The sequence below is a fragment of the Micromonas commoda genome, chromosome 2 (genome assembly GCF_000090985.2).
Source record: "Micromonas commoda chromosome 2, complete sequence".
Classification (NCBI taxonomy): Eukaryota; Viridiplantae; Chlorophyta; class Mamiellophyceae; order Mamiellales; family Mamiellaceae; genus Micromonas; species Micromonas commoda.
Genome location: NC_013039.1, coordinates 978,036 through 1,006,018, shown reverse-complemented (window position 1 = coordinate 1,006,018; position 27,983 = coordinate 978,036). Strand labels below are relative to the sequence as shown.

The window sequence follows — 27,983 nt, the reverse complement described above, 5'->3', positions numbered from 1 at the left end:
GTCGCCCCCGGCGTCCGCCACGCGCGTGCCTTGTTCTGCGAGGAGAGATCCTTGACTTTCAGTTGGATGAGTTGGCGCGCTTTGGCTTTTGAAAGGTTTGTGCGGTTTCCTTGAAACCAAGTCGTCGATCAAAGACGCGGTATCGAAAGCGATTCGGTATCAAGCGTACCGTTCAAAATCGAACACACGTCCCGTCCCGTCTTGGCAACAAAATCTTACAACGACGGGGCGCACCGAGGAGGAGGTGGCGGCCATGGATCCCCCGGAGGACGGACCCGGTCGGGTCGCGCCCTCGGTGGATGTCACATCCGCGGGAACTCCCGCGGGCGGCGCCGGGACGGGAGTCGGGCGGTTCCGCGTCGGCCCGGGGCCAAGCTCGGACTCGCCACCCGGGCCGAGAATTGACGCGAATCCGGGGCGCCAATCGGCGAGGCTCGGCGTGGGCATCTTGTCCAACATCCCGGTCGCGAACGTCGTGAACGACGGCGGCGCGGGTTCTGGACGATCGTGGCAGTCTCAGAGGGCGTCCGTCATCGGCGACGGTCGCACCGGACGCTCCCCGGCGACGTCCCCCGCGCGAACGCGCGACGCCCCGATCTCCGGCTCGCCGCTGCGGGAGCTGCGAGGCTACGCCGCGACGGAGACTGCGCGACGGGGCTCGAGGCGCGGCCGCGGGACCGGGAGCGCGCCAAACACCCCGGAGGTCAAAACCGGCGCGCTCCCGGACGAGACCGCGCGGTGGAAGAGCTCGTTACGCGCGGAGATTCGGGGCGAGAACGGGCGCCCGAGGGACAGCGCGATGCGTCGCCAGCCTCGCGCCGACCACGTCGCGGATGGCAGGGAGGCTGCCATAGACGCGCTCATCGCCGAGCACGAGGACGCGCTGAGGACGATGAAGGAAGAGATGGACGACGAGCGCGCGGAGATGATCAGGAGCGCCGAGCGCATCAGGGCCGAGGCGAGCGAGGGAGTCGCGGAGGCGGCGGCGCAGTGGCTCGAGGAGCGAAAGTTTCTCAACCTTCGAGTCGACGAGCTGGAGACTGCGCTCAAGGCCGCCGCGGAGGAGGCCGAGGCGAAACGGACCGAGGCGAACGAGAAGTTTGAACTCGAAAAGGCGGAGTTGCGATCGCGGCTCGAGAGCGCCGTCGAGGAGGCTGCCGGCAAGGAGGCCAAGATGACGGAGAGGTTCACGATCGAAAAGGGCGTCGTGGAGGAGCAGATGGAATCCACGCGTCGGGAGGCCGCGCGCGAGGTGGCCGCGGCTCGGGACGCGCAGGCCCGCGAGCACGAGCGATGTAAGGCCGAGATCGAACGCATGACGGCGCGGATAGACGAGATGCGCGAAGCGCACGCCTCGGAGTTGCGCGAGGCGACCGAGCATCTCGAGATTCGGCTTCGACAAAACGAAGAAAACGCCGCGAGAAGGCTCGAACAACAGGCGGCGGCGTGGCAGCTGGAGCGCGAGTCGATGGAGTCCGAGGCGGAGGCCACGCGCGTGGTGCTTCAGACTCAGTTGGACGCCGCCAAGGAGGACCTGTCCAACTACCGCGAACACGTCGAGGGGAAACTCGTGGAGCTCAGGGACGAGTCCGACGCGCACAGGCGACGGGCGCGGGAGGCTCGAGAGGTCGCCGCCGAGGCCGAGTCCATCCGCGCGGAGGCTGTGGCGTCCGCGGAGGCTTGGCGAAAAGAGGCGGATCTCGCGCGTGCCTTCGCGGAGTCCGCGAGGGTGGACGCTGAGGCCACGCTCGCGTCGGAGCGAGCCGCGATTAACGAGGAGCTCGCCGCGATGAGGGCGGCGCACGAGGTTCGCGTCCTAAACGCCCGACGCGACCTCGAGGAGGAACGCGCGAGGGACGCGGAGAAGACGTCCAACGCGGTGGCGGCGGCGGAGGATGGCGTCGCCGCGGCGCTCGCGCGGGCGTCCGCGTCCATCGCCCGCGAGGCGGCCGCGTTTTCAACCGCGCTCACGCTCCGAGCCTGGTGGTTCCACGCCAAATACCGCGGGTCAAACGCCGTAGGGCCGAACGCCGCGGTCGACGCCCTCGTCGGTGCGAGGAACCGGGCCGTATCACGCGCCGCGGTGCGCGAGTGGTTTCACGTCGCGAGCACGTCGCGGAAGGTACCCGGCGCGGTCAGGGCGTACGAGCGCAGGCTCGTACAGAGCGCGTGGATCGCGTGGGCCCGGCGCCGAGCGTTTCGCGCCTTCATCGACGATCGCGCCGCCGAACACTTCCAACGCAAGGCCTCGGAACGGGCGAGGCGAACCAAGCTGCGGTTCATGCGGGCGTGGCGGGACGTCACGAGGTACGAGGACCGGTTGAGGACGGCGCGTGGGCGTGTGGCGACCAAGCACCGGATCGCGACGCTTCGCGGGTACCTCAGGGCCTGGTCGGGCTTTTCCAAGACGGAGGGTTTAATCGAAGTCGCTATCGAGAGGTTCGCCGAGCGCCGGCGCGGCGCCAGGACGCGCGCCGTGCTCATCGAGTGGTTCGTCACCGTGTGCGCCGACCGCCACGAGGATAACCTCGCGGCAGCCGCGACGCGAAAGTTCTGGTCGTTCAAGGGCCGCCGCGTCCTGAGGGGGTGGTACGCCGTGTCGCGCGAGTTGTGGCTCGATCGCAGAGTCGCCGGGTCTTACCACGTCAAGGTTCGCAGACGCACGCTGCACAGGTGCTTCCACTCCTGGAGGAATCACAGACGCGACGAGGCGCGACGCCGTAACTTGAACGCCAAGGCGAAGAGGCACCACGACGTCCGCGCGAAGGCGATTGCAATACGCGCGTGGGCGGCAGAGACGGTGGCGGCTCGCCGCCGATGGGTCGCGCTCGCCAGGTTTAGGAAACGCCTGGAGCGCAAACGCATGGCCCGAGGCCTGATGGCGTGGCGCGCCGCCTCCCACTTCGCCGTACAACTCCCCGGCATGGTGACCGAGATGCATAGCAGGCGGGTGAAGCGCCGGGGCAAGCAGGCGTGCTTCTTCGCGTGGCGCCGCCAAGCCCGAGCCACCGCGGCTAGCGTGATCGCCGCCGGGGGGTACCACGATGGGTACCACACCGCGCGCGCGGTCCGCCGTTGGCGGGCGTTCACCGCCGCCAAGGCCCACGCGGTGCGCGCGGCAGAGGCTCTGTTCGTCAGGAGGCTGAGGGAGAGCGCGGCGCGATCCGTCGCGGCGCTGCGCTCCAACGCGTTAGCCCGCAGGATGGTCGCCAACGGGTGCCGCGTCATCTCGGCGCGGCGGAGGCGCCAGGCCCGTTCCCGCGCGTTCGCCGCGTGGGCGTCCGCGGTGTCCGCCACGAGCCTGCGGCTGGAGCGTCACGACGTCATGCGCCGCAACAGGCGCGCGAGGTACGTCCTGAATGCTTGGTTCGCGGTGATGACGGGCTCGAAGCTGAGCGCAATCGCCGAGGCGCGAAGGGCCGTCGCGATTCGCGGTTTCGCGGACGTCCGCGACCGAAGACTCACCGCGAGGGCGTTCGAGGCGTGGGTGACGTACGTTAACGTCGCGACGCGCCACGAGCTGTGCGTCAGGAAGATGCGCGTCGTGCGGCTGGCGCAGGTTACCCTGTGGGGATGGTCCGCGCGCGTCTCGGCGGGGGCGGCGTTTCGAGCGGCGCTGACCAATCGCCTCCAGTCGGCGGCGTCCTCCGCGAGGGTCGCCCGCCCTTTCGGCGCTTGGCGCGTCCTCGCGCGCTGCCGTCGCGGGCACCGCGAGAGCGCCGCGCGCAGGTTCGCCGCGAGTCGTCGCGCGTCGTCGCTTCGAGAGTGCCTGCGTCGCTGGATCGACGTCGGCGGCGGGGCGTCGCTCGAGCGGCGAGCGTCGAATCACGCGCGCAAGACGACTCGGTGGCGCGCAAAGATGGCGCTCAAGGTTTGGCGCGAGATGAAGCGCGGCGCGACGTACAGGCTGGACGTCGAGCGCGCCGATGAGGCGCGCGCGACGTTTCGGCGCGAGACGGCGCTCGCGCGGCGGTGGTCGCGGCGGTGGCGCGACGCGGCTAGGGTCAAGGCTCGGGAACGCGTCGAGGACGTGAGGGCGTGGCAGTGCGCCTGTCGACACCTCGCGCGGTGGGGCGCGAGGTGCTTCGTCGCGTGGTACCGGGGCACGGTGGTGGCCAACCGCAGGGTCGAAAACCACCGCGCGAGGGTCCTGGACCGCAAGGCGCTCGGCGCGCTTCGAGCCTGGCGACTGGACACCCGCCTCGGTGAAAAATCAAAGGATTCGAGGCGGATCAGAAGGGGCGAGGCGCTCGCCGCCAAGCGCCTGACCCGTCGAATGATCGCGTGCACGCGCGCGTGGTACGCCGAGGCCGCGTCCAAGCGTCGCGGCCGCGAGGTTGCCGAGCGCATGGTGCGCAGGCACGCCCACGCGAGGCTCAGGTCGACGTGGCGAGCCTGGGCGCAGCTCTCGCTGACGGTGTCCGCGTATCGGGAGGAGGCGGAGGTTGGCTGCGTCGCCGCGTGGAAACACCGGGGCGTCGCGCGCGTGTTCCAGGCGTGGCGCACGCGCGCGTGGAACACGCACAGCAAGCACCCCCACAGGATCGCGTGGATGAACGCGCGGTTGGCGAGGAAGAGGCTTCGCCACGCGCTCGACTCTTTCATCGCGTACCATCGCGTTTTAAGAGGAGCGACGTCGGCGCTGAAGACGCGTCTGGTCAAGACCGCGCTGGCGAGGTGGTTTTCCGCGACGAAGACCGCGACGGACGCCAGGACGCACCACGGCGTGAACATATGGAGGTCCGAGCGCAGGGCGTGGACCCGCGCGAGGGTCACCGTCGCCAGGGCCATCCGCGGCTGGTCCGCCGAGGCAAAGCGCCTGGGGTACCTTCGACGAGGAGCTACGCGAACGCGACGCCTCGCGGACGTTACGAAGCGTTACAGGGCGTTCGCGTGGTGGCGGTACGAGACGGCGAGGCGTGGAAGGGACGAGAACAGGGTGCGAAACATGGAGCACCGCGTGCTGACGATGTGGCGCCGCCGCCTCGACTGGGACAACCTCGCCGCGGGCCACGCCGACGTCTTCTTCGCGAGAAACGAGAGGACGAGGCGCGTGGCTTGGTTCAGGGCTTGGGCCACGGAGGCGGCGCACGGCGCCTTCGTTCGCGCGACGCGCGCCGTTCTCGTGGATCGCATCGACCCGCGCAGGCTCAAGCGATGGGCCTTTTACGCGTGGCACAGGAAGCTGTGGCTCAAGGCGAGGACCGGGGCGAGGCTTCACGACGAGGAGTCGACGTCGTGGAAACTCTTGGTTCGATCCGACGCGGGAACCGGCACGGACGACTCGCTCTTCGCGGTCGCGCGGCTGGCGTCCATCCCCGAGGCGCACCCGACGGCGCCCATCCTCTTGCCCACCCTCGAGGACGACCGCGCCGGGATCTCGTCCGCGCCGGGATCGCCGCTCGCCCCCGCGCCCACGCCCGCGGCGACTCCGAGAACGGCGGCGGCTCCGAGCCCACCGACGTCCCCGAGCCCTGGCGACGAGGAGTTCGCCTTCAGCCCCCTCGCCCCCGAGGACACCCCGGATAACGTCAGGCAGCTCCGCCGCGAGCTGGAGACGGCGAGGAACGAGGCGGCGGACGCCAGGGAGGACCTCGCGGCGGCTGAGGAGATCCTTCGGGAGATGAACGCCGAACGCGAAACGCTGGAGACGGCGCTCGAAGTCGCCAGGCAGGAAGTCCAGGCGGCGAACGAGGAGGCTCGCGCGTACGCGGCCGCCACGCGCACCCCGCCCGGGTCTCCCGCCCGGTCGGCCGCCAGCCCCATTCGGTCCCCGAGCGGCGGTGGACCCGCGAACATCTTTGACCTCGCGTACGGCGACACCTTCGCCGACGACGACCCCCTCACGCCGGAGCCCACCCCGGGGCGCGGACTCGAGATCAATAATCAATCGACGCGGGCTCGCGGCGTGCCGGACTCGCCCTTCGCCTCGCCGACGGTCGGTCCGCCGGTCAAGGAGGATGACGAGGACGTGTCGTCCGCGTTCAAGTCGTGGCGGGCTCGGGAGACGGCGCTGATGGAGCAGCTGCTCGAGGCTCGGACCCTGGCGGAGATTGCCGACGCGAGAGTCGCCGCCGCGGAGGCTGAGGCTGAGGCGGCGACGGCGGCTGCCGCGCACCTGGGCTGGAAAGCCCCGACGGACGGACCGGAGGGTAGGACGGCCTCACCGCTTCCTCCGCCGAGGGACTTCAAGGCTGAGCTCGAGGCGTGCGAGGCGAGGCTCGCGCGGGTCGAGGAGTCGAAAGCGGAGACGGAAAAGGCGCGAGTGGAGACGCTCGCGTCGCTTCGCAAGGCGGAGGAGGAGGCGGAGAAGGCGCGTAAATCCGCCGAGGCGGATCGAGTGGCGTTCGCGGCTCGCTTCGGGGATATGAACCGTCGCGCACTGCGCCTGGAGACCGCCTTCAACAACGCCGAACGCGAAACCGCCGAGGCCAGGGACAAGATCAAGCAGCTCGAGGCGCAGATCGCGGAGCTCGAGGCGAAAATCGCGGAGCAGAGGAGAAAGCTGAAAAAATCGGGCGGCGACGTCGAGTCGCTCACCGAGGCTCTCCTCGCGGACACGGCCGCCGCGAACGAGCGCAACGCGGCGCTCGCCAAGGAGCTCCACGCGTTGCGCGAGGCCAAGGCTGAGGTGGACAGCAAGCTCGCCGCCTCCGTCGCCAGGGCGAAGGAGCTGCAGTCGAGGCTGAGCGAGTCCAACAAGCTCCGTTCCGAGCTCGAGTCTCAGCTCGGTAAGCTCAAGGACAGGCTCGAGAAGGACATCGAGGACGCCGCGGAGCAGGACGATAAGATTAAGTCCTTAACCGGAGACGTCGCCAGGGTCACCGCGCTGCTCGCGAAGAGCGACGCGAGGAAGCTCGAGCTGGAAGCGCAGCTGGACGCGGTCAACGCAAACGTGCGAGAAATTTCTGGGAAACTGGACGAATCCGCCGCGAGGGAGCACGATCTCGAAACGAAGCTCGCGGCGGTGGAGCCGTCCATCGCGCGCGCCAACGAGGAGTTGACACGGGTCCGCGAGGCGCACGCGGCCGCGGAGAAGGAGACCGCCGCCCTTCGCGACGAGAAGGAGACCCTCGACGCAAAGCTGGAACGCGCAAACTCCACCGCGGAGATTGCGTGGAAGCGGTGCCAGGATCTGTCCTCCAGGCTCAACGGATGGGTGCGAAAGGGCGTCGATGACAATCGCAGTGGGGCGTCCACCCCACCCCGAGTCCTCGAAGAGCTCACGGACGCGCTCAACACCGCGAGGAAGGATGCCTCGAGGGAAGCCAGGCGAGCCACCGACGCCGAGGCGAAGGTGTTGAACATGGCATCCTCGGAGATGCTGCTGAAGTCCAGGCTCGAAGATAAAGAACGCATCGCCGCGGAGGCTTCCGAGGCGATCCTCGCGTCCGCGGAGAAGGCCTCGGGGGACATTTCGAGGCTTTCCTCGGAGCTCGCGGCTCGAGGCGGGTTTACAACCCCCGGCCGGGTCACCGGCATCTTCACCCAAACCCCGCCGCCCGAACACCTTAAGAACCGGCGGGAAGCCGACGAGCTCGCCGAGGAGGTTGAAACCCTCCGCGCGGAGCTCGACGCCGCCAACGAGCGACTCGCCAAGCTGAACGAGGACTACGGCGAGTTCGACGTCGAGATGGACAAGCACGACAAGGCGGAGCTGGTCGGGCAGCTCGCCGAGGCTCGCGCTTCGCTCGCCGCCGCGATGGAAGAAAATCGCTCGCTTCGAGAGGAAGCCGCCGCCGCCGCCGCCGCCGCCTCGCGCGGTCCCGGTCTCTTCCCCGATTCCCCGTCGAGCGGCGAGGAGGAGGAAGGGGCTGGCGCGGCGGACGTGGCGGCGATGCGCGAGGCTGCCTCGTCCCTCAGGGGCGCCGCCAAGGTGAGAGTCGCGCTGGGCGCGTCGCTCGAAAAGACTTCAAAAACCCGCATCGGACGTCCTGGGAGTGCTGGGGTTTCGACGGGGACGACGCCGCGGACGACCGCCACCGCGTTCGGCGTCCCGGTTCCACCCAACGTCGCCGAGGCCGTGGATGAGCTCGTGCAGGCGAACGAGGCGATGCGAGCGGAGATCGGAAGGCTCGCGACGGAACGGGACGCGCTGAAGGCGGCGCTGGGGGAGTCGACGCGGCGCGAAGCCGTCGCGAGGGAGTCGCTTCGGGAGCTGAAGAGGGCGTCGCTGGAGGACGCGATGGCGATGAGCACCCGCGTCGAGGCGATGAGCGCCCGTGGTGGGGCGATGCCTCTGAGCGCGGTCGCGGAGCAGCTGGGGGAGCTCGAGTCCTTGGTCGGGGAGCTCACTAGGAGGGTCCCGCGGCAGCGAAGAGGTTGAAAAAATGCACAAGTAGCTGTAGCAGTAATGATATTACTCTTGATTCACAAAGCATACAATGCGAGCGCGCGTGCGCGCGCGCTGAAGATCATAACCAACGCATAACCAATCCCTCAGAACATTGGAGGAGGCGCGCCGCCTCCGTCCCCGAGGTAAACATCAATTATTTGTCGAACGGACGCAATGCCAAATCCGATTGAGAAGATCACAGCCATCGCCCCGAGCGATCGAAGCAACCTCGCCTTCCTCGGCGTCAGTCCCGCCGCCAGCGCCGCTTCCATGCCCCGCACCGCGTCCAACACGGCCTCTTTGCGCTGGTCACTGCTGCCGCTCGCGAGCACCCTGAGCGCCGCTTCCGGCTTGGCGTAAAGAACCGCGTTGGCCACGTCGAATTCATTCATCGCCCCCACGCTCCTCTTGAGGGACTTGTCCATGCTCCACGCCTCGCCCAGACCCACCGCCTCGGAGTAGTACGGGTCCGCGACGATGAGTCGGTCCATGCACGACGCCAGCGCGGTCGCGGTTTTCGACGATCCGACCGCGACGTCCGCCTCGTTGGAATCCATCGATCCGCCCACGTTTGTCGCATACGCCGCGTCGCCGCCGAATTCACCAGACCCGGACGCTGATGCCGACGTGGCGGCGTCTGATTCGTCCGCCACTTCCGACGATGCGACCGCGCCCTCGTCCTCGAGGGGCACGGCGTCGACGACGAGGTAGGGGTTCACCTGCCTGATCCTCAGAACCCTGAACCGGGTCTCGCCCCTGGCGTACACGCTGAGGAGCTTGCCGTTGACCACCACGTCGTGCGCGACGAGCCGCATGGCCGTGCCCACGCCCGCCACCTTGCCGTCCGCCCTGCGGTACAGCGCACCGAACCGCTCGGTACCCACGAACGGCGACTCGTCCATTCGTCCGGACCCGGGGACGATGTCGAAGTCTGTATCGTTGCCCTCCTCGTACGCGCGGACGTACTCGTTCCTGCTGAGGTCGATCCGGTTGGCGTTGTCTCGCGCCCCTTCCAGCACCAGCGGCGCCGTGTCCGACACCGTCTCCGCCGGGTCCCGCATGAGCTTGGCGAACAGCGTCAGCCACCTGGGTTCGAACAGGTTCAGCCGGACCTGCGACCCGGGGTGGCACACGAACGGGTACGGCACCACCGGGATGGAAAACTCACCCGGGAGCGCCTCGCCGTCGTAGTCGACGTACTCGGGCGTGAGATCGTCGACGCCGATGAGGGACTTGACGGAGGCCCGAACGGACCCGTCCGAGGTGTTTTCGCCCTTGGGGGTGTTTTCGCCTACGTTCCGGCCCTCGGGAATGTCCCGCTTTGGCTTTTCGCCGACGAGGACGTCCGCGTCCCGCTTGCCGTCGGATGGGAGGGTGACGTCGAACCAGTCGACGTCGGGGAGGTCGGCGATGGTGGCGCCGCGCTTGCCGGCTTTGGCGTCGGAACCGAGGATGAGGTCGTGGAGGGCGGTGGGAAGGATGGGAAGGTCCAGGAACACCATCTGGAGCTGCTGCAGGCGGAGAGTACTGGTGGACACCGCGCGGAAAGCCTTGAGCCTCTCCCCCTTGCGCGATTTCTCAGCCTCGATCGCAGCCGCGCGCTCCGCCCTGACCCTGTCGGCCTCAGCCTCCTCCGCCGCCCTCTTGGCCTCCTCGTCCTCGCATTGCTCTCCGAGGATGTCACATAACGCGTCGATGGTGGCCTTAGAGGTGGGCGTCGGGGGCAGGGGATCCGCCTTGGGCGGCTCCGCGGGAGCAGGCTCCGACGGTTGGAGCCACTTCGGCCACGCCCGCAATCTTGTCGAACTAGTTCCCCGGGGCCAAGACCGCGCGCGGGGGGATCCAGCCGCCCTGGCGGGAAGCCTGACCGACGCGAGCCTCGAGGAGGACGGTCTGGCGATGGCGCGAGCCCCGGCGCCGGGGCACACCGCGCGAACGGTCGCCATCGGCAACTATCCGCGTCGAGGAGAAGTGGCGACGTGGCCAAATTTCCGAGAAAATGGCCGTCCGCGCAGCTGGCAGGCAAGTCAGCTCGAGGCTCGGTTTTTGATGAGGTGGACCGTGTCGCCGTGGAGTGTTCCGAGAGGTCTTTAGTTCGATCCTCACATGTCCGGTCGTTTTCCGATTTTCTAACGAGCTGTATAGGCAATTACCCTCCGAGGTTAGCGGAAAATCTTTTTACAAACCGTGTTCCGAAGGTCTTGAGTTCGATCCTCGTGATTGTTTTCGTTCGCGTTTGCACCGACCACGGACAGGTCAAACTAACAAATTCGTCAGCTGGGCGCTGAGTTCGCGGCGACATGTCGTATGTGTTCCCCCCGGGACCCACAAAGATCTATTCAGCGGCGATGTGTGCGTTCCCAACGACACCCGTCTTGATCCTCGCCGTCATTTCCGCGGGTTTGGCGCAGATGGTCGCCGGGGCGGTGTGCCAGAACGTCTTGAAGTTCGTACCATTCGGGCGGAACGCGATGGTGGAGCTCAACACGAGCAAGACCTTCCGCAAGCTCGACACCGTCGGGATGGCTTACGTCGCGGGTTTCGCGCCGTTCGTGTCGTCGTTCATGTTCGTGTGCGCGTACTGGATCCTGGACTGCAAACCCCCGGTCACGCCCCTCTTCGCGGCTCAGATTTTCTGGATCATCGGAGCTGGTCACGGGATAGTAATCGAACACGCGTCGATCAAGTACTCGGTCGACGTCGCCGCGTACTTTCTGGCGGTCACGTACATCAACGCGGCGGTCATGGGATGGGTCGTGGAGTACATATACAAGAAGCACCACTGGGCGCCGTGAGGTTCGTTAGGTAGCGACGGGAACGTCACGTCTCGATTGGCTCGTCACATCGTGCTCCCGAGTCCGGGCGCCCGAGCTCGGGGCGGCGGCGCCTGGCTCGGCGGCAGCAGCGGTTCCCTCGGTCCCTCCACGACCCCGTCGTCTCCCGCATCCGGAGCGTTTCCCCCTCGCGCCGCCCCGCGATTCGAACCGAACAGCCCCGAACGCGTCACGGAGTCGTACGCCCACAGCAGCCAACCCCGCGGCGGCGACGTCTGATGAGAATCTTCGAAATCCTCAAACCGCCTGCCCCGATACCGCATCGCCCTCGAGCTCCTCCTCCGCGCGTCGTCGTCCATATCGCCCCCTCCCGTGACGTCACTCGCCGTGTCCGACACGTCGTCGTTGTCGCCCCGGTCCACCGCGCGCCACGGCGTCACCGGCGCCATCATCCTCGCCAGCGCGTGCGTGCCCCGGTGCGGAATCTCCTCCAGCGAGATGCGCACCGCGCACATGATCGGCACCGCCAACACCGCCCCGATCCCGCCCCACACCGAGAACCAGAACACGAGGCTCAACAAAATCACCACCTCGTTCAAACCCAAACCCCGGCGGTACACCGTCGGCCCGAGAATGTCGCCGACGACGAAGGACCCAAACGCTGGCACGAAGAGCGCGCACCACCGCTGAGCGTTGGACAGGTCCGGGAGGAGCACGATGAGCGGCAGCGGGATGGCGGTGGCGACGACGCTTCCGAGGTTGGGGATGAAGAAGAGCCAGAAGGACACGATGGCGATGGACCCGGCGAGGGAGCCCGGTACGCCGCACGCGTATATCAGCGTCCCGACCATCGTGGCTCGCACCGCGCTCAGCGCCACCATGATCAGGACGAACTTCTTCACCGCGCCGTGTATCCGTCGCACGATCTGCGAACGCAGCCGCGTGGGAACCCGCGGCGGCGCCAGCAGGAACAGGACGTAGAACATGGTCACCGCCGCGTCCCCGAGGTATCCGAAGAGGTTATTGGCAAACTGAGTCCAAAACGTCTCGTCTTTCAGCGTCGACTCGACGCGCGACTGGAGCGTGTGCCACGACGCGAGCGCGAAGTCGTCGCGCTTTAGCAGCCGCAGCGCGATGCGATCGGTGAAGTCCGCGAGGTCGTTGACCCTGTCGATGAACCGATCGTTCCAGCTCTTGTCCTTCCAGTGGAACGCTATCCACTGCTCGCTCAGGTACAGCGCCCAGATGAATGTCGCGCTGACGAGCATCACCAGTGACAGCGCGAGAACGAGGGCGAGGGCGCGGGGCACGACGACCACGCGCGGGTGCCACGGCGTCTGCACGTTCCACCGCCGAAGCTTGGCCTGCTGGTAGCGCCAGTCGGACGCGAAGTCCACGAATGGGCGGAGGATGAGCGATAGCCCAACGGCGAACACCAGCGGGCGGAGGAGGTAGTCGAGATGCTCGAGGAACCAGCACAGGCAGCACGCGGAGATGATGGAGACGCTCAGCAGCAGGACGAGGTCGTCGCTGCTCGCAGGCGGGGCGCCGGTTGAAGGGCCGCTGCCGCCGCCCGCCTGCCAACCCCCGCCCCCGCCGTCCGACTCGGCATTCGAGGCGGACCTGCGCATTTTGAACGCTCTCGGCGCCTCCCCTGGGCTCTTCTTTCAGGGTTTGACGCGCCCTCCGAAGGTGACCTCTTGCGACGGCGTTGGACTTCGTCGCGATGTCCTGACAGATGGAGGGGGGGACACTGGGTCGACGGTCCGAGCGCGGTTCAAACTGAGCGACGGGCGCAAAGAAATTTATTCCTTTCAGTTGGCACAAGGACGTGTGTGTGACTTGTCTTCCATCACGCTAAGCTAATCCTCGACTCGCCGGGCATCGGGAGCGCCAAGCTGAGGCACGCCGTCCTCTTCTTTGCCTTCTTCCCGCCCTTGACGTCGACCTCCGCCTCTTTCTCCTTGCCCAGAGTCTTGGTCCACTGCACGAACTTGTAGGAGAGATACAGCTTCCCTCCAAACGTTATGGGCTTGATCGCTCCTCGAAACATGAGGGACTCGGCGAGCGAGACGGTGAGCCTCCTGGGCGCCGCGTTCTTGACGATGGGTACCTTCTTCAACCAGGTCATCTTGCCCACCTTGGCGTCGGAGAACGCGAGCGCCTTTTCGAAGGCACCCGCGGCTTTGGCCGCGATGGGCAGCTTGGCAAGTGGCCTACAGATCGTTGCGCTGGGCTGGATACCGTAGCACGCCACCCAAGTGGACGCGGCGAAGGCGACGCTGATGACCTCGTGGAACACGAACGCCACGGGTATGTCCTTCGGGCCGAGGCCCTGCTCGACGAAGTAATCCTTGATCCGACCCATAGCCCCGTCGTCCTCCTTGCTCGCTGGATCAATGATGAGCTAGCACTATCTTCTTTTCCAGCTGACAACTGGCACCACATTCGCGTGGGGCCGATGCACGTCAGCACGAGGGTATCTTCGCTCGCGGCGCCGACGACGGTGTGCCGGCGCGATGGGAGGGCTAAAGGCACGATCCGGGCGGCGAGACGTCCCGCCCCATCTCGGCCCCGCGCATCCATCGGGGCGACGTTGCCTGAAGGCCCGGTGCCGACGAGCGTGATGAAGCCCGGAGTTCGGGGTCGAAGGGGCGAGCTCGCGAGGTCGCACGCCGCGCCGGGCGCGACGGTGTCCCCGAGCGAGGGCGACGGGCCCGCTTCCTCGCCATCCCCGGCGCCCTCCTCCGATGAACCCTCCCTTTGGACGCGGACGGTCCGCTTCCTCGTCGCCAACTATTTCCTCGTCGGCATGCTCTCCGGCGTGGCGCTGGCCTACCTAGCCCCGGGCGTCGGGGCCACGGGCGGGCCCGTGCGGCCGGAGTTCACCGTGAATCAGGTCATGATCCGCGTCATGTTCCTCATATCCGGCCTCAACCTCCCGCTGACCGAGCTGAAGAAGGCGGTCACCAACGTCCGCGCCAACGCGCTCATACAGGCGTTTATATTCGGCTTTCCCGCGGCGGCTACCGCGTACGTCCTCGGTCCCGCGCTCAAAGCCGCCGGGGTCCTCACGCCGAGGCTGGTGGACGGGCTCGTGGTGCTCGCGTGTTTGCCCACGACCATAGGCAGCGGCGTGGCGCTGACGAACGCCGCGGAAGGGAACGTGGCGGTGTCGCTCTTCCACGCCGTCTTCAGCAACTTGGCGGGGATTTTCGTCACGCCCGCGCTGATATTCATGTACCTCGGGGCGGACTGCGCGTCCGTCGGGTCGCCGTACGCGGCGGTGACGAAGCTCACATCGCAGGTGTTGGTGCCGGTGGTCGTCGGCATGGGCCTGAGGGCAATACCCGCGATCGGGGAGGTTTTGTCCTCAAAGCCGTTCAAGTCACGACTGAAGCTGACCAGCGACTGCATCATCCTCGCGATCATCTGGAACACCTTCTGTAACACGTTCAAGAGCGGGTTCGGCGTGCCGGCGAGCGAGCTGACCTCTTTGTTCATGGTGTTGAGCGTCATATTGATCGGGTACAAGGCTTCCATACTGGCCGCGGCGAGGGCGTTTGGACTGGCGAATCGGGACGCGGTGAGCGCCGTGTACATGGGTTCGCAGAAGACTCTGGCGTTCGGTCTGCCCCTGATAAAGGCTCTGTTCGATGGCTCACCGGAGCTGGTGTGGTTCTGTCTACCGGCGCTGATGTATCACCCCATGCAGATCGCGCTGGGGAGCGCGCTGGTGCCCAGGCTTCGCGAGTTTGCCAACGCGAAGGAGGATTCGGGGCGGCGCGCGACGAGATAGTTTGAAGCCGGCACATTCGCCGAAGCGTTGAAATCAAAATTATCATCGATGTAGTACACACGACCTAGCTACTATCATAGATGAGCTTAACACTCATCACGGCAACATCGTCAGTCGAAATCCCCGGACACGGACACCTTCCACTCCTGGTACCTTTCCACGTCGTCCACGCCGCTCGCCCGCACACCCTCCAGCTGCTCCTTCAGCACCATCTGCGCCAGATTGGCCCACACCTCCCCGCCGATGGCCCGCGCGATCTCCGGCACCGCGACGAAGTCCACGGAGAGGCGGAACAGCAGCCTACACCGCCCCGGCCTCGCCGGGAGCACCACGTGCATCTGGTGGACGTTCCAGTCGCCCGGACCGTCCTCCAAACCCACGGTGGAGTCGAGCACGCACGCGGGCAGGAACGTCGCCGTCCTGGGCACGGGCTTGCGCAAGCCGCGCAGGACGTTGGCGACGATCTTGGGAAAGACCGAGTCGCTTATCCGTTTCGCGTCCACGACGTCGAAGCTCACCGTCGCCGTCCGCGAGGTCCGCCCGCCCGGCGCCATCAGCCGCGACAGCACCTCCTCCGCCTCCATCGGGATGTCCACGGTCACCTCCGCCATCGGCGTGAACCCCTGCGGCGGCGCCAGCGACCGCCGCGGCGTTTTCGCCAGAACCTCGTCCTCGATCCCGGGCTCCCACTTCCCCGCCCAGAGGTAGAGGAAGCCGTCGCGCTCCACCACCGGCGCGGCGTCGACGTACACCCCCGGGAGCATCTTCTTAATCGACGGCATCTTGACGCACTCGCCCCCGGTGGTGTACTCCCATCCGTGGTAGGGGCACTGCGCCTTGCCGTTCACCAGCTTGCCCAGGCTCAGTGGGCACGCCCTGTGCGCGCATTCGTCCTTTATGCATCCCGCGTTGCCGTCGGCGTCGCGGAACATGACCCACGGGACGTTGAAGAGGTCGAACGGGATCATGGTGGTCTCGTCCAGCCCCGCGGCGAACGCGACGGGGAACCAGTGCGCGCGCTCGGCGTTGGTGCCCGTGAGGAACTGCTCCTCCATCTGCGCGGGTGGCATCGACGGGATGAAGAACTCGCCGTTTTTAATCGCGCGAGTCCTCGTCGCGTGCGAACTCGATCCCGCGGAGGAAGTCCCCGGCGCGGCAGCATCCCCATCGGTGGAGGACGAAGCCTCCGCCGTCGCCCCGGAGCCCTCCCCGGGTGCGCTTCGCGCGCGGGTGGACTTCGTGACATCCACCCGCCCCTTCTTGTCCTTACCGCCCAACCTCTGCGACCTGGCCGCGCGGGTCGACGCCGACGCGGCGCAGCGCGATCGCGCCCGCATCATCGTAGCCCCCGGGGTATTTCGCGCAACAACGCCGATCCGCGAGGCGCTCGCCGCGCTCATGCTCGCTCCCGCCGCGCTCATGCGGTGGTGCGAACGCACGATGAGGACTAAACCCCCACGCGCGTGTTTCTCGGTTCCCGCCCTCGACGGCGCCGGCTTACGCTGCGCCGGGGAACACTGCGCACCGTCTCGGGTTCCGATGAGGATAAAACCACCGATGCGATGATACGGATCTCGTGCCCGCACAGATCAGGGGTCTTTCCGGTTTTCTGATTGGTCAGTTGGTCAATTTTCCGCAAACGCATATTCAGCTTTCATTCCCAGTGTCGGTCGTCTTGGCCGTCGTGCGGCATTTCGGGCTATTTGCGTAATTTGGGAAATCGCACGACAGAAATCCGGTTCGCATTCAAACAAAAACAGACGACGGAATTCGCCGCATCCAATTTGATCGAAGGGCCGCTGCGCCGCTTCGCAAGCCTTCGTCCGTGTCAGAAAACTTTGACCAAAAAAGGGACCAAATTCACAGAATTGCACGTCGGCAATCCATTATCGAACGAGCGCCTCGATACCAAGATGGCCACCCTCTACGAGATGGAGCCCGATGATCGTCACAGATTCCCCAAGGTGACGGATGACGACAAGGCGGACCACCTGCAGAAGCTCCTCCGCAACCGGTTCGAGGTCCTCACCGGCTACGCGGACATGAAGAAGCAGACCGCGGAAATCGAGAAGAGGTTCAAGTACTACGACAGGAACAACTCCGGCACCCTCGACTTCGCCGAATTCGACGCCGCGCTGACCGAGATGAACCTCGGCGATGCGCCCAAGGGAGAAATCAGGGCGCTCTTTGACCGCTACGACGCCAACGGCGACGAGCAAGTCTCCTACTCCGAGCTCATTAACGGCGTGTTCGAGGTCCAGCCCCACCCTTTGGCGCAGAAGGAGTCGCGCCGGATGCTGGAAAACATCCGCGCGCAGATCGCCAAGCGCGGCGGGTTGAACGGAATCCGTAGCCTCGGCAGGTCATTCCGCATTATGGACGACAGCGGCAACGGCAAGATCGAGCCTGAAGAGCTCCTGTACGGCCTCAGGGATCAGGGCGTCGAGATTGAGAGGACCGAGGTCGAGCAGATCATGCTCCACTTCGACAAGGACGGGGACGGCAACGTCGTGTTCGACGAGTTCCTCAGGGCGCTCCGCGGTAAGATGAACCAGCGTCGCAAGAACCTCGTGAAGCTGGCCTTCGGACAGCTGGATAAGACCGGCGACGGCGTCGTCACCATGGAGGACCTCATGAGCATCTACGACGTCTCCGAGAACCCGGACGTCATCAACGGCATTCTCACCCCGGACCAGGCCTTCCAAGAGTTCGCCAAGGTCTGGGACAGGGACCGCAGCGGCTCCATCCACCTCGATGAGTTCATCGACTACTACCAGGACGTCAGCGCGAGCATCGACAACGACGACTACTTTGAGCTCATGATCCGCAACGCGTGGCACATCTCCGGCGGCGAGGGCCAATACGAGAACACCGCCAACCTTCGGGTGCTGGTGATCCACGACGACGGCTCGCAGGAGGTTGTGGAGATCCAGGACGACCTCGGCCTGGACGTCAACGACTTCCCGGCCATCAGGAAGAAGCTCTTCATGCAGGGCGTGAAGAACATTAAGAAGGTTGAGGTGGCATCCGCGATGTAAAGAGTTTTAAGCCCCGAGATTTTCTTGTGATAATAAGCTGCCTTTGCCTTGACCAAACGCCAACACGCGCAGCAGCGCGCGGACGCGGAGTTTTGACACACCTTAGCCGGTCACATGTCGAGCGTACGATGAGGGGCACAGTCGCCCACGGCGCAGCCTTCTCAAAGCATTTCGCCGCGTTCACCCTGGCGCCCGAGTGCGACGATGCGCCGGGGACGTCGGCTGGGGACGATGGGAACGCGGGTTCGTCCTCCCTCGTCGTCGACGTGGTGCTCAACGCGAAGGACGGTTGGGACAGGGACCTCCTGGGCGACGTGTGCAATGCCCTCTACCTACCCGGCTCGCCGTATGCGTCCAACCCATCCCCGGACACCCCCGCGCGCCCCCCTCGGAACGTCGTGGTGGAGCTGATCGATTTCACCGAGGAGAGACTGGAGCCGGTCGGGGACGCGGGGGAATCCCCCGGGGTGTGCTATCACCCGACGCGCCTCCGAACGAGGGTACCGACGAGCACTGACGACGACGACGACGGTTGGACGACGTGGACCGCGGCGCCACGAGTCGATGAGACCCCGCGGGCATCGACGGGGAAGGGAAGACAAAAAGCGAGGAAGGACACCCGCGCCGTTCACTTCGCGGCGCTCTTGGTGCGCGAGTTCGGCCGCGATAACCTGCGCGAGGGCCGCGGCGTCGTGGACGTCGCCGGCGGATCCGGGGACTTGGCGTTTCAGCTGTCGGTTCGGTTCGGGATACCGTGCACCGTCGTGGACCCTCGCGGCGGCACAGGCACAGGCACGGGCGCCGGCGCAGGCGGCGGGGGCGTGCGGCTCACGAGCCGTCACAGGCGCCTGCTCGCGTCGCGCGTCGCGAACAGCGCCGCTATCGACGATGCGTGGCTGGTGGCGTCGCCGCTGGCGAGGCAGCTGCGGCGGGAGTGGGCGACGTTCGCACCGGAAACAGCGGACCACGTCGAGGCTCTATTCGACGAGCGGCTCATGTCGGATGAAGCCACCGCGGCGTTGATCCGCGACTGCTCCGCGCTCGTGGGCTTACACCCCGATCAGGCCACGGGCGCGATCGTGGACTGCGGGCTGGTCATGGGTAAGCCGTGGGCGGTGGTCCCGTGTTGCGTCTTCCCGAGCAGGTACCCGAACAGATTGGACGCGAGCGGTGGGGTGGTGAGAACCACGGAGGCGCTGGTGGAGCACATCGCGGGACGGGCGTTGGGGACGAGGCGGGAACGGCTGCCTTGCGACGGCGCGAACGAGGCGGTGTGGTGGAGGCCCGAGGTAGGGGCGGAGGGTGTGCAGCGAAAGGTCGGGCGGGAGGATTGGCAGTGGCCGACGAAGCCGCCGGGCGTCGCGGGCAAAACCGGGGGACCGTTTCAGTTGAAGGCGCTCGCCGATAGCTTAAACGAACGACAAACGGAGTAGATAATCTTAGCCGTCGTGATGTCATGACAGCCGAAGTGGACGGTCCATCACGCGGGCTCGAGCGCGAGCGCGAGCAGGTCCTCCTGCGCGAGCGCCTTGGCGAGCGCCTTCGCCGTCGGTCGATCCGGGCACTTGAACCGAAGGTACCGCTCGGGAAGTGCGTAAATTGGCGACTCGGCCAGCGAACGCCGCGCCTCCTCCACCGACCTCTCCCTCGCCTCCCGCTCGTCCCGGATCGCCGCCTCGATCGCATCGGGCGTCGACGCCTCAGCGGCGTCCTCCAGCGCGCGAAGCTCGGCCTTGAGCTCCAGCAGTTTGGCGACGCGACGGGCCACCTCCGGGTCAGAGTTTTGCGCCCCGCCGTCCTTGAGGGCTCTAATCTCCTCGCCCAGCGCGTCCACCGCGTCCCTCGCCGTCGCCAGCGTCTCGTCGGACGGCGCCGCCGCGGCCGGTGACGACGCGTCACCGTTCGAGTCCGAATCCGAGGGCGGGTCGGTCATCGTCGATGGATCGGATCCGGAGAGTCCGGAGAGACCGTCGAGTCTGTCGCGTTCCATCGCCGCCACGTACCTCGCCTGCGACTCGATCGGTTCCTCGTCCCCGCACGCGTCATCGACGACGATCCCGGGCTCCATCGTCGCCGCCAGGGCCACCAGCCGCGCCCTGCACTCGGCGTCGCGCTCGAGCCTGAGCGTGGACAGGTCGCACACGATCTCGTCCCGTCCCTCGTTGTCCTGCTCGACCAAGACGAAGAGCGCCTGCTTGGCGTCGCAGTACAGGCGGTGGGTGTTCACGAGCGGGTGCCTGTGGGGCGCGAGCGGGTCGCGCTGGGTGCTCCGCATCTCAAGTACGCCTCCACCGCCGTATCCCTTCCCGTTGTCGCCGCCTCGGCGTTTGGCGCGGTCCCACGCCTCCCTCTCGTCCCGCGTGAGCCGGTACGGCGCCTCCCTCTCGACCACCCCCATGGCCTTCGTGCGATCGCCCCGCGACGCCCTCTCCACGTCGTCCACGGTCGGCCTGCCGCTGAGGTACTGCTTGTACACCTTGTTCGTGCGCTGGGACCTCGTGGTCTTGCCCTTTCCCTTGCCGCCTCGAGGTGCCTCGCCCACCTGCGACCCCGCGTTGAACCGCTCGGGACCGGTTCGGAAGTGGATGGCTCGTCCCGTATCCTTGTTCTTCGCCTTGGGCTTACCGGCGACGATCACCGCAGCCCCGCGGCCGCGACGAGCTCGGGTCGAAGACCGACGGGAGAACGCCGCGCGGAGATCCGCGAGGGCCTCGCCGGAGAACATGCGCGCCGCCATTGTCGGCGGAGTGCGGGGTGGAATGTCCAAGGCGATAAAGTCTCGGGTGCCGACGTGTCGCCTCCAAGTTGCGTCAAGCTCGCGTTTGGCTCGTCGAGTCAACAACGCAGACCGCACGGGCGCGCCTTCACCTCCGGTGTCGACCGATATGGCGTCCGCCCGCGCCTGGAGCGTCCAGGCTCACGTGCCGAGCGCGGGGTCGAGCCTTCGGACCAGAAACCGGCGTGCCCGGCCGCCGCGCGCGTCGTCCGTCAAGCCCGAGGCGAGCGCGGGAGGATCAATCGCCCGAGACGCAGGAGACGGAGTTGGGTCCCCAAACACGAGGACTCCCCACTCTGGGTACCATCGCATCGAGGGCTTCCCGAGGCCGTTCTTCGAGGGATGGTACTTTCGCGTCACTCTCCCGGAGATCCGCGACAACCTCAGCCTCATCTACCACGTCTACGACCCGGACTTGCGTCGGAGCGAGCGACGGGGCGCGGGCGCGCAGGTGTGCACGCCGGGAGGGAAGTACATCTGGCGCGAATCCCGCGACGTGGAGAGGTTCACCGCGGCGCCGCACGAGCTCGCCCTGCGCATGGACTACGCACACGCTGAGGGCGGTCCGGAGTTCTACGAGGTGGCCGCCGGCGGGAGCGTCCATCGCGGCAGGCTGCGTCTCGGGGACGAGGTCAACGATCCTTCCGTGTGGCCCCCCGAGAAACTCGCGTCCGAGGTGCGCTGGGACTTCTCCATCGAGCCCGTCGCCGGATACGGCGACCGCGGGAGGGCGACGTCCACCGCGGGGTGGCTGTCGTCTCTCCCGGTGTTCGAACCGCACTATCAGATCACCATGGCGCACGGCCTGGCGACCGGTTGGATCGAGACGAACGGCGCTCGAGTCGAATTCGCCAAAGCGCCGGCGTACTCGGAAAAGAACTGGGGCGGCGCGGGTTTTCCCAGCAGGTGGTTCTGGCTCCAGTGCAACTCCTTCAGCGCCCAACCGGGTTTGAGCGTCACCGCGACGGGTGGTAACCGAGGCGTGGTCATCCTTCCCGGGGTGAGGGAGGAGGTGGCGGCGATTACGATTCACGCGCCGGGGGGCGATTTTTTCCCCTTTGTCCCCGTCGCCGGTGAGGGTGTCGAAGCCGCGGATTTGACGTGGTCGGTCTCCCCGTGGGGTCGGTGGACGGTTCGCGGCGTGACCCCGACGCACGAGGTGGAGATCGAATGTTGGATCGCGTCGGAGGACGACGTGGTGGGCGGGACGACCGTGTTACGGGCGCCGATGGACGACGCCGGCGCGGGGATGGCGCCGCTGTGCCGCGAGTCGTTTCGGGGTTCGATGAAAGTATCGCTGTGGGAGCGGGACGTCGCGGCGACGTGGAACGGCGGCGACGACGTCAAGGGCGAGGGTTGGGGCGGGGGTTGGGGCGACGGGGGTGCGAGGAAGGGGCGCGGGAGGTGCATCCTGGACGGTGTCCAGTCGGACACGGCGGCTGTGGAGGTTGGCGGGGGGCCGTGGACCGAGGCTTGGGTGGGATCCGCGGAGATGCGCGAGCCGCTGGGGACGCTCGCGGGAGCGCCCGTGGACGTGGATGCGGTCGCGGGGTTCTTCAAGCGAGTGGGTCTCGACGTGGTCCCCGGGCTGTGAGGCGGGTAAGGTGCCGCGTAGAGTCGTCAACCGATGTGAAATTTCATTCATCGCGACGCTAACCTCGTAAAAAGCGCTTCACGCGACGAGAGCTCTGGACATGACCGAGATTGCGCGTCCGACGCGGGGCACCGCGCGCGCGGCACGGGGCGCGACGCGCATGATACCACCGACTCGAGCGCGCGCGGAGAATCGAGCGCTCGCAGCCGCCGCCGCCGCGGTGTGATAGCCCCGGGTGCCGGTGGTCATCTTGCGACCGCCCTTGGCGGAGCCCTTGACGGACGCCACGACGCCGCAGTCGCCGATGATGACGTCGGCACTGGTGTCTCCCGAGCGGGATCCGCACGCTTCGATCGCCTTGATGACGTTGTATCCCTCCACGACCTGACCGAAGACGGTGTGCTTGCCGTTGAGGAAAGGGGTGGCGACGGTGCAGAGGAAGAACTGCGATCCGTTGGTGTTGGGGCCCGCGTTGGCCATGGAGAGGATTCCGGGGCCCGTGTGGGGGAGGGTGAAGTTCTCATCGGGAAAGGTCCTGCCGTAGATGGAGCGACCGCCCGTGCCGTTGTCGTTCGTGAAGTCACCGCCCTGGCACCTGTTCGGTTGGAGGGATATTTTCGGGGGAGGATCGCGTCAGGTTTTCGATCGGATTCGCAGGTCCGTGGACACTCACATGAAGCTGGGGATGACGCGGTGGAATCGGCTGCCCTTGTAGCCGGCGCCCTCTCCTGCGAGGCACAGCTGCTTGAAGTTCTCGGCCGTCTTGGGCGTGACGTCGTCCTTGAGCTCCATCACGATACGGCCGAGTTTCGTGGCGTCCCCGTATCGGCCCAGCTGGATGTCGAAGTACACCATCGTGTTGGCGCCGTTGACCTCGAGCGGGGGCTGGTAGTTCACCGGGGTGTCGACCACCTTGAGGATGTCCTCGGGCTTGGATGCGGCTCCTCCCATCGCTTACGTCGGTTCGTGTCGGGTGTCCGGGGCGGGGTGCCGGGGGTTGAAGTGAGGAGAAGGACACGTCAGATTTGATCGCTATCCACGGTTCCAGCAGACGGCACGCACTGTCAGCTCGCGGCGTGGAGAAATTTTGGCACTCACACAAGCCGGTGAACACCCCCGCCAAATCTTGCACGTCCCCCGCGCCAGAGGGAGTCGCGTCCCCGAGCCCCCGGGTGACCGCGGGTTGACCGACGGTGAAAAAGTGGGCGAATCGCGATGGGCATCACGAACCTATGGTGCGCGCCCGCGGTCCCCGCCCCTCCCGAACCCGACACCGCGTCCCGCTTCGATGCACCCCCACGAAGGGGAAATGCAAAGTCCGCCCCGCTCGTGACGGGAAAACTCTCGGATTCTCCGCTGACTTTCCGTCACCCTTCCCTCCGTCCCCATTCGCAGGAAGCTGCTGGACGAAGAGGGCGCCATCGTCAGGGTCGACGGGTCGGACGAGGATGACCCGGACGCGCAGAGGATCATCCGCGAATCTGTCGACGGCAAGGCTCTCGCCGTTGACCTGAGCCTTTGGATCATCCAGGCATGTACCCAGCAAGCTCTGGACGAAGTGTACAACGAGGACCTCGGCTTTGATGATCCGGACGCGTCCAAGACGGCCAAGGTCGTCTTCGAGCGCGCGCTGAACTACCTCAGGCACGGGTGCGTGCCCGTCGGCGTCATCGACGGCCAGGCGCCCTGGCAAAAGCTCGGCGCGCTCCGGGCCAGATGGGGAGCCCACGCCGGAGGCGGTGGAGGCGCCTTTGGGAGATGCGGGGAGGTTGCGCTCGAGGTGCTTCGCGCGCTGGGGCTACCCGGGGTGGAGGCCCCGGGCGAGGCGGAGGCCACGTGCGCGGTCATGGACAGCATGGGGATCGTCGACGGGTGCGTGACCAGCGACGGTGACTCCCTGCTCTTCGGCGCGAGGACGGTGTTCAAGACGCTGAGGCTCTCGCAAAACGATCAGCGCGACTTATTCATGGAGCGAGTGGAAGCCGCCGACGTGGGCAAGAGGCTGATGCTCGGCGATGACGTGGAGCACGTCGCACCCGCGCTCACCGCCCTCGCCCTCCTCACCGGCGGCGACTACGACCTCACCGGCGCCAAGAACGTGGGCGGCACGAAGGCGCTGCTCGTCGTCAAGGCGCTCGCAAAGGACGAGGCTCGAAGGACCCGGGCAGAGCCGGGGGGACGGGACCGACGCCAACGAAGCTTACCCGCCCGCCTCGACGCCTTCCTCGCGTCCGCCCCGGACCCGACGATCGAGGCACTCGACAAGTGCACGGGATGCGCGCGTTGCAAGCACGACGGGTGTTTGAAGAACAAGGTCAAGAACCACGTCCGCGGGTGCTCGGAGTGCGGCACCGACGCGGGATGTGTCGAACGCGACGGGGTTGAGTGCGAGTGCCCGTTCCACGCGCGAGCGGACGAGCGGTGGTTGCACAAGGTTCGCGAGCGCGCGAACGCCACGGACGGGTACGCGCGGAGCTTTCGGGACGCCGCGCGGGGGTACGCGGCTCAGGCGAGGGACGCGGAGGAGGCGTTGGGGGACGCTTCCGACGTCGAGTGGGTCGAGAGGGCCGAGAACGACGGGGACGAGTTTGACTCGTTTCGGAAGATGCGGTGGAGGCGCAGGCCGGACGTCGCGGCGCTTCAGGAGATCATGGAGACGTACTGCCAGTGGGAACCGCGGCGCACGCGCGAGAAGCTGCTCCCGGTGCTGGTCGAGTGGGACATGAAGGCGGCGCGGAGGGCGCTTCGAAGGGTGGAGGATCCTTCGACGGTTGACCCGGGCCGGCGGTGGGAGCTGCTGCGGCGCCGGGGCGTCGAGTTCGTGGTGGAACGGATCGCGAAGGTGTCCGGGAACAACAAGGCGCCCCCGTGGAGGTACCTTCTCGAGGTCAACTCCGCGGATCCCGCGCACTGGGCCGCGTGGCAGAGGGCGGCGACGGGCGACCCGGCCGCCGGGGAGTCGGCGCCGAAGGGCGGGACGGCCGTTCTTCCCCCGAACTTCCACGAACGGGGCGACGACCTGGCGTTCCTGAAAGGTCTGGCGCAGAGGAGGAGCGTGCGCATGTCGCTGGTGCGCGAGACGTGCCCGCATCTCGTGGCCAGGTTCGACGCCGGGGGTTCCAAGGCTAAGTCTGCGCCGTCCACTCCGGCCAAGTCCAAGTCCAAGCCGACGACGCCGAGGAAAACCCCGAAGACGGTGCGAGGGACCAAGACGCGTTCCCCGGATCAGCACGACATCACCTCCTTCTTTTCCCAGCGCCGGCCGGCGGCACCCCCCTCGGCACCCCCCTCGGCACCCCCCTCGGCACCCCTCGCGAGCACCCCCGCCCCGCGGACGCCCGCGTCGAAGCGAAAGCCGCCGACCGAAGTTGGGGACGACTCGGCGCACGACTCGGACTCGGACGAGATACTGGGCGCGGGTCTCAGACCGGACCTAGGGGCGGTGAGGAGGCTGGAGGCGAAGAAGAAGCTGTCGTTCGTCGCGACGGAGGAAGAGGCGCAAGACGAGGGCCTCGCCTCCCCGGCTCGACCCAAATCGTCCGCGGTGAACGTCGTGGACCTGCGAACGCCGCCGGGGTCGCCGGCGCGGACACCGGCGCCCGATTCGTCTCGGAAGGGGCGCCCCGGGGGTGCCCCGGCGTCTCCCGCGCCGAGGTCCCCGTTGTTCTCGCCGACGAAAAAGGCCAGGCAGGCGACTCTGTTCGAGTGTTTGAGCCCCAAGAAGGCCGCGACGCCGTCCCAGCCGGAGACTGTGGACCTGTGCACGCCCCAGAAATGAACGAAATGAACGAATCGACGCGTTGAACTCACGTTACATAACAGACGGAGCGAGACGATAAACTAAGATTAACACGAAGCACTGCCGCACGCTCATCACACGTTGTCGAGAGCCGCGTTGGGCTCACCGTCGTCCTTGACTTCCTCCATAGAGAACCCGCCGCCGATGTCGATGGGCTCCTTCAGCTCGCCGCCTTCAGCCTTGACGTCAACCTTTGGCTCGTCCTTGTACAAACCGCCGAGCTTGGAGAACATCCCGCCGAACACCTTGGCGTCCTTCTTCGCCTGGACAACCTTGCACCTCTTCACCTTCGCGAGCAGAGCCTTGGCCTCTTTGTGGTTCTCGTCCTTCTCGAGGAGCTCCTTGACGTCGCGCTCAGCCTCGTCGTATTCCTCGAGCTCGCACGACGCCTGCGCGCGGCGGTAGAGAGCCTTCTCGTTACCCCGCTCGCTGTTGAGCGCCTTGGTGGAGTCGTTGACGGCCTTGGACCAGTCCTTCTGCTTGATGGCCACGGCGGCGCCGTTGAGGTAGAGGGAGAGTTTGATTTTCTTCGTCTGCGCCTTTTCCTCGTCGGCAAAGTTCTGGTCGTACTCGATGTACTGGAGCGCCTTCAGGTACTTCTTGGCGGCGAGGCCGAGCTTGCCGCCCTTGTACGCGTCGTTACCCACGTTCTTGACCTTCTCGGCGGCGGAGATCTTCTCCGCGGTGTCCATGCTCCAGCTCTCCTTTTCCTTTTCGAAGTCCTTGAGGGTGACCACAGCCTTGACCTTCTGCCCGTAGGTGTTCCAGTCGCTGGGGATGACGCACTCGGCCGTCTCGCTCTTCTTCATCTTCAAGACGACCTCCTCGAGCCCCTCGGAGAGGATCTCGAGGCCGAGTTCGAACTCGAAATCCTCCTTGGTCTCGATGGCGGCGCCACCGTCCGCGGGGGTGACGGTGTACGACACGACGCACTTGCTCCCGTCGTTGGGGTGGTCGTAGCCCTCGCCGTCGACGGTGGTCTTCTTGGTGCCCTCGTCGTTGCAGATGGAATCGACGGGCTGGTGCACCTCCAGGGTCACGGTGACGTCCGCAGCCTGCGCGTTGAGACCCTCGCAGTACTGGTACCCGCCGGGGACGTTCTTCATCCGAAACAGGCACGTCTCGCCCTCCTTCATCTTCGTCACCGCCTTCTCGAGGCCCTTGAACGGGGCCTGGTCGGCGCCGACGGCGAAGGTGACCTCGGTGGCGGGGACGATCTCGTCGCCCGCGCCCGCGACGTCGGTGTCGGGCGCGCACGCGCTGTACTTGACGGTCACCTCGTGCTTGTCCATCGGGAATCCGAAGGCGCCGGACTTCTTGAGCACCTTGGCGCGGACGCACCCGCCGTCGCCGTAGAGATCCTTGTCGGATTTCCAGGAGAAGAGCTCAACCTCGAACTTGAGGGTGGAGTTGGCGGGGATGGTGGGCGGGGAGCCGCGCTCGCCGTAGGCGTAGTCGGGTTTGCAGGTGAGGATGGCTTTCTCGCCCTTCTTCATGGACGCGACGCCCTGGTCCCAGCCCTTGATGACCTGGCCGAGGCCGAGGCGGAACTTGAAGGGATCGCCGCGATCGACGCTGCTGTCGAACTTGGTGCCGTCGAGGAGGGTGCCGGTGTAGTGGACGACGACCTCATCGCCTTTTTCGGGCCGCTCGTCGCCGGTGCCCTTGGCGAGGACCTTCTTGGTCACGCCGCCGTCCTTGGCGGTGGAGACGTCGGCCTCCTCGTCAACGTCGAGATCGGGGTACTCGATTTCGTCCTCGTCGAAGCCGTCCATGCCGCCCATGGGCAGGCCGTTGTGGGGGTTCATCATGTCGTTCGCGTCGTCGTAGCCGTCCATCGTGTCGGTGATCTGTCCAAACTGGTCGAT

The 27,983-nt window shown here is 66.6% G+C and overlaps 12 protein-coding genes across 12 annotated transcripts; 6 read left to right on the top strand and 6 right to left on the bottom strand.

Annotated features, from left to right (window-relative positions):
* Positions 1–253: 253 nt before the first annotated feature.
* On the top strand, positions 254–8,379 carry MICPUN_56060 (hypothetical protein; the record flags this gene model as incomplete). The annotated part of the gene is made up of 1 exon (XM_002500060.1): positions 254–8,379. The coding sequence occupies one exon, from the start codon at positions 254–256 to the stop codon at positions 8,324–8,326; it is 8,073 nt and encodes a 2,690-aa protein (XP_002500106.1). The 3' UTR covers positions 8,327–8,379.
* A 60-nt stretch (positions 8,380–8,439) lies between these two features.
* Positions 8,440–10,281, bottom strand: MICPUN_56061 (hypothetical protein; the record flags this gene model as incomplete). The annotated part of the gene is made up of 1 exon (XM_002499580.1): positions 8,440–10,281. One exon carries the CDS (start codon positions 10,279–10,281, stop codon positions 8,440–8,442), a length of 1,842 nt encoding a protein of 613 aa, XP_002499626.1.
* An 893-nt stretch (positions 10,282–11,174) lies between these two features.
* MICPUN_98899 (predicted protein) lies at positions 11,175–13,477 on the bottom strand (the record flags this gene model as incomplete). The annotated part of the gene is made up of 2 exons (XM_002499579.1): positions 11,175–12,732; positions 12,984–13,477. The coding sequence occupies 2 exons, from the start codon at positions 13,475–13,477 to the stop codon at positions 11,175–11,177; spliced, it is 2,052 nt and encodes a 683-aa protein (XP_002499625.1).
* A 93-nt stretch (positions 13,478–13,570) lies between these two features.
* On the top strand, positions 13,571–14,959 carry MICPUN_56064 (bile Acid:Na+ symporter family; the record flags this gene model as incomplete). Its single annotated transcript, XM_002500059.1, has 1 exon — positions 13,571–14,959. The coding sequence occupies one exon, from the start codon at positions 13,571–13,573 to the stop codon at positions 14,906–14,908; it is 1,338 nt and encodes a 445-aa protein (XP_002500105.1). The 3' UTR covers positions 14,909–14,959.
* CAO1 (chlorophyllide a oxygenase) lies at positions 14,912–16,412 on the bottom strand. Its single transcript, XM_002499578.1, has one exon. It carries the CDS (start codon positions 16,327–16,329, stop codon positions 15,019–15,021), a length of 1,311 nt encoding a protein of 436 aa, XP_002499624.1. The 5' UTR covers positions 16,330–16,412; the 3' UTR covers positions 14,912–15,018.
* A 404-nt stretch (positions 16,413–16,816) lies between these two features.
* Positions 16,817–17,996, top strand: MICPUN_107737 (predicted protein). Its single transcript, XM_002500058.1, has one exon. It carries the CDS (start codon positions 16,822–16,824, stop codon positions 17,944–17,946), a length of 1,125 nt encoding a protein of 374 aa, XP_002500104.1. The 5' UTR covers positions 16,817–16,821; the 3' UTR covers positions 17,947–17,996.
* A 78-nt stretch (positions 17,997–18,074) lies between these two features.
* MICPUN_56067 (predicted protein) lies at positions 18,075–19,359 on the top strand (the record flags this gene model as incomplete). The annotated part of the gene is made up of 2 exons (XM_002500057.1): positions 18,075–19,282; positions 19,341–19,359. 2 exons carry the CDS (start codon positions 18,075–18,077, stop codon positions 19,357–19,359), a joined length of 1,227 nt encoding a protein of 408 aa, XP_002500103.1.
* A 67-nt stretch (positions 19,360–19,426) lies between these two features.
* MICPUN_56068 (predicted protein) lies at positions 19,427–20,683 on the bottom strand (the record flags this gene model as incomplete). The annotated part of the gene is made up of 1 exon (XM_002499577.1): positions 19,427–20,683. One exon carries the CDS (start codon positions 20,681–20,683, stop codon positions 19,427–19,429), a length of 1,257 nt encoding a protein of 418 aa, XP_002499623.1.
* Positions 20,684–21,005: 322 nt separating this feature from the next.
* Positions 21,006–22,268, top strand: MICPUN_68115 (predicted protein; the record flags this gene model as incomplete). Its single annotated transcript, XM_002500056.1, has 2 exons — positions 21,006–22,045; positions 22,112–22,268. Coding segments are annotated over 2 exons (1,197 nt in total), but the record flags the coding sequence as incomplete, so codon positions are not given.
* A 126-nt stretch (positions 22,269–22,394) lies between these two features.
* Positions 22,395–23,267, bottom strand: MICPUN_56070 (peptidylprolyl cis-trans isomerase-like protein; the record flags this gene model as incomplete). Its single annotated transcript, XM_002499576.1, has 2 exons — positions 22,395–22,911; positions 22,990–23,267. The coding sequence occupies 2 exons, from the start codon at positions 23,265–23,267 to the stop codon at positions 22,395–22,397; spliced, it is 795 nt and encodes a 264-aa protein (XP_002499622.1).
* Positions 23,268–23,531: 264 nt separating this feature from the next.
* MICPUN_56071 (predicted protein) lies at positions 23,532–26,195 on the top strand (the record flags this gene model as incomplete). Its single annotated transcript, XM_002500055.1, has 2 exons — positions 23,532–23,632; positions 23,712–26,195. 2 exons carry the CDS (start codon positions 23,532–23,534, stop codon positions 26,092–26,094), a joined length of 2,484 nt encoding a protein of 827 aa, XP_002500101.1. The 3' UTR covers positions 26,095–26,195.
* MICPUN_79035 (fkbp-type peptidyl-prolyl cis-trans isomerase) lies at positions 26,187–27,923 on the bottom strand (the record flags this gene model as incomplete). Its single annotated transcript, XM_002499575.1, has 1 exon — positions 26,187–27,923. One exon carries the CDS (start codon positions 27,921–27,923, stop codon positions 26,190–26,192), a length of 1,734 nt encoding a protein of 577 aa, XP_002499621.1. The 3' UTR covers positions 26,187–26,189.
* Positions 27,924–27,983: the final 60 nt, after the last annotated feature.

Coding starts and splice junctions, on each gene's coding strand:
- CAO1 (XM_002499578.1), bottom strand. CDS start 16,329: ATGAGCGCGGCGGGAGCGAGCATGAGCGCGGCGAGCGCCTCGCGGATC.
- MICPUN_107737 (XM_002500058.1), top strand. CDS start 16,822: ATGGCCACCCTCTACGAGATGGAGCCCGATGATCGTCACAGATTCCCC.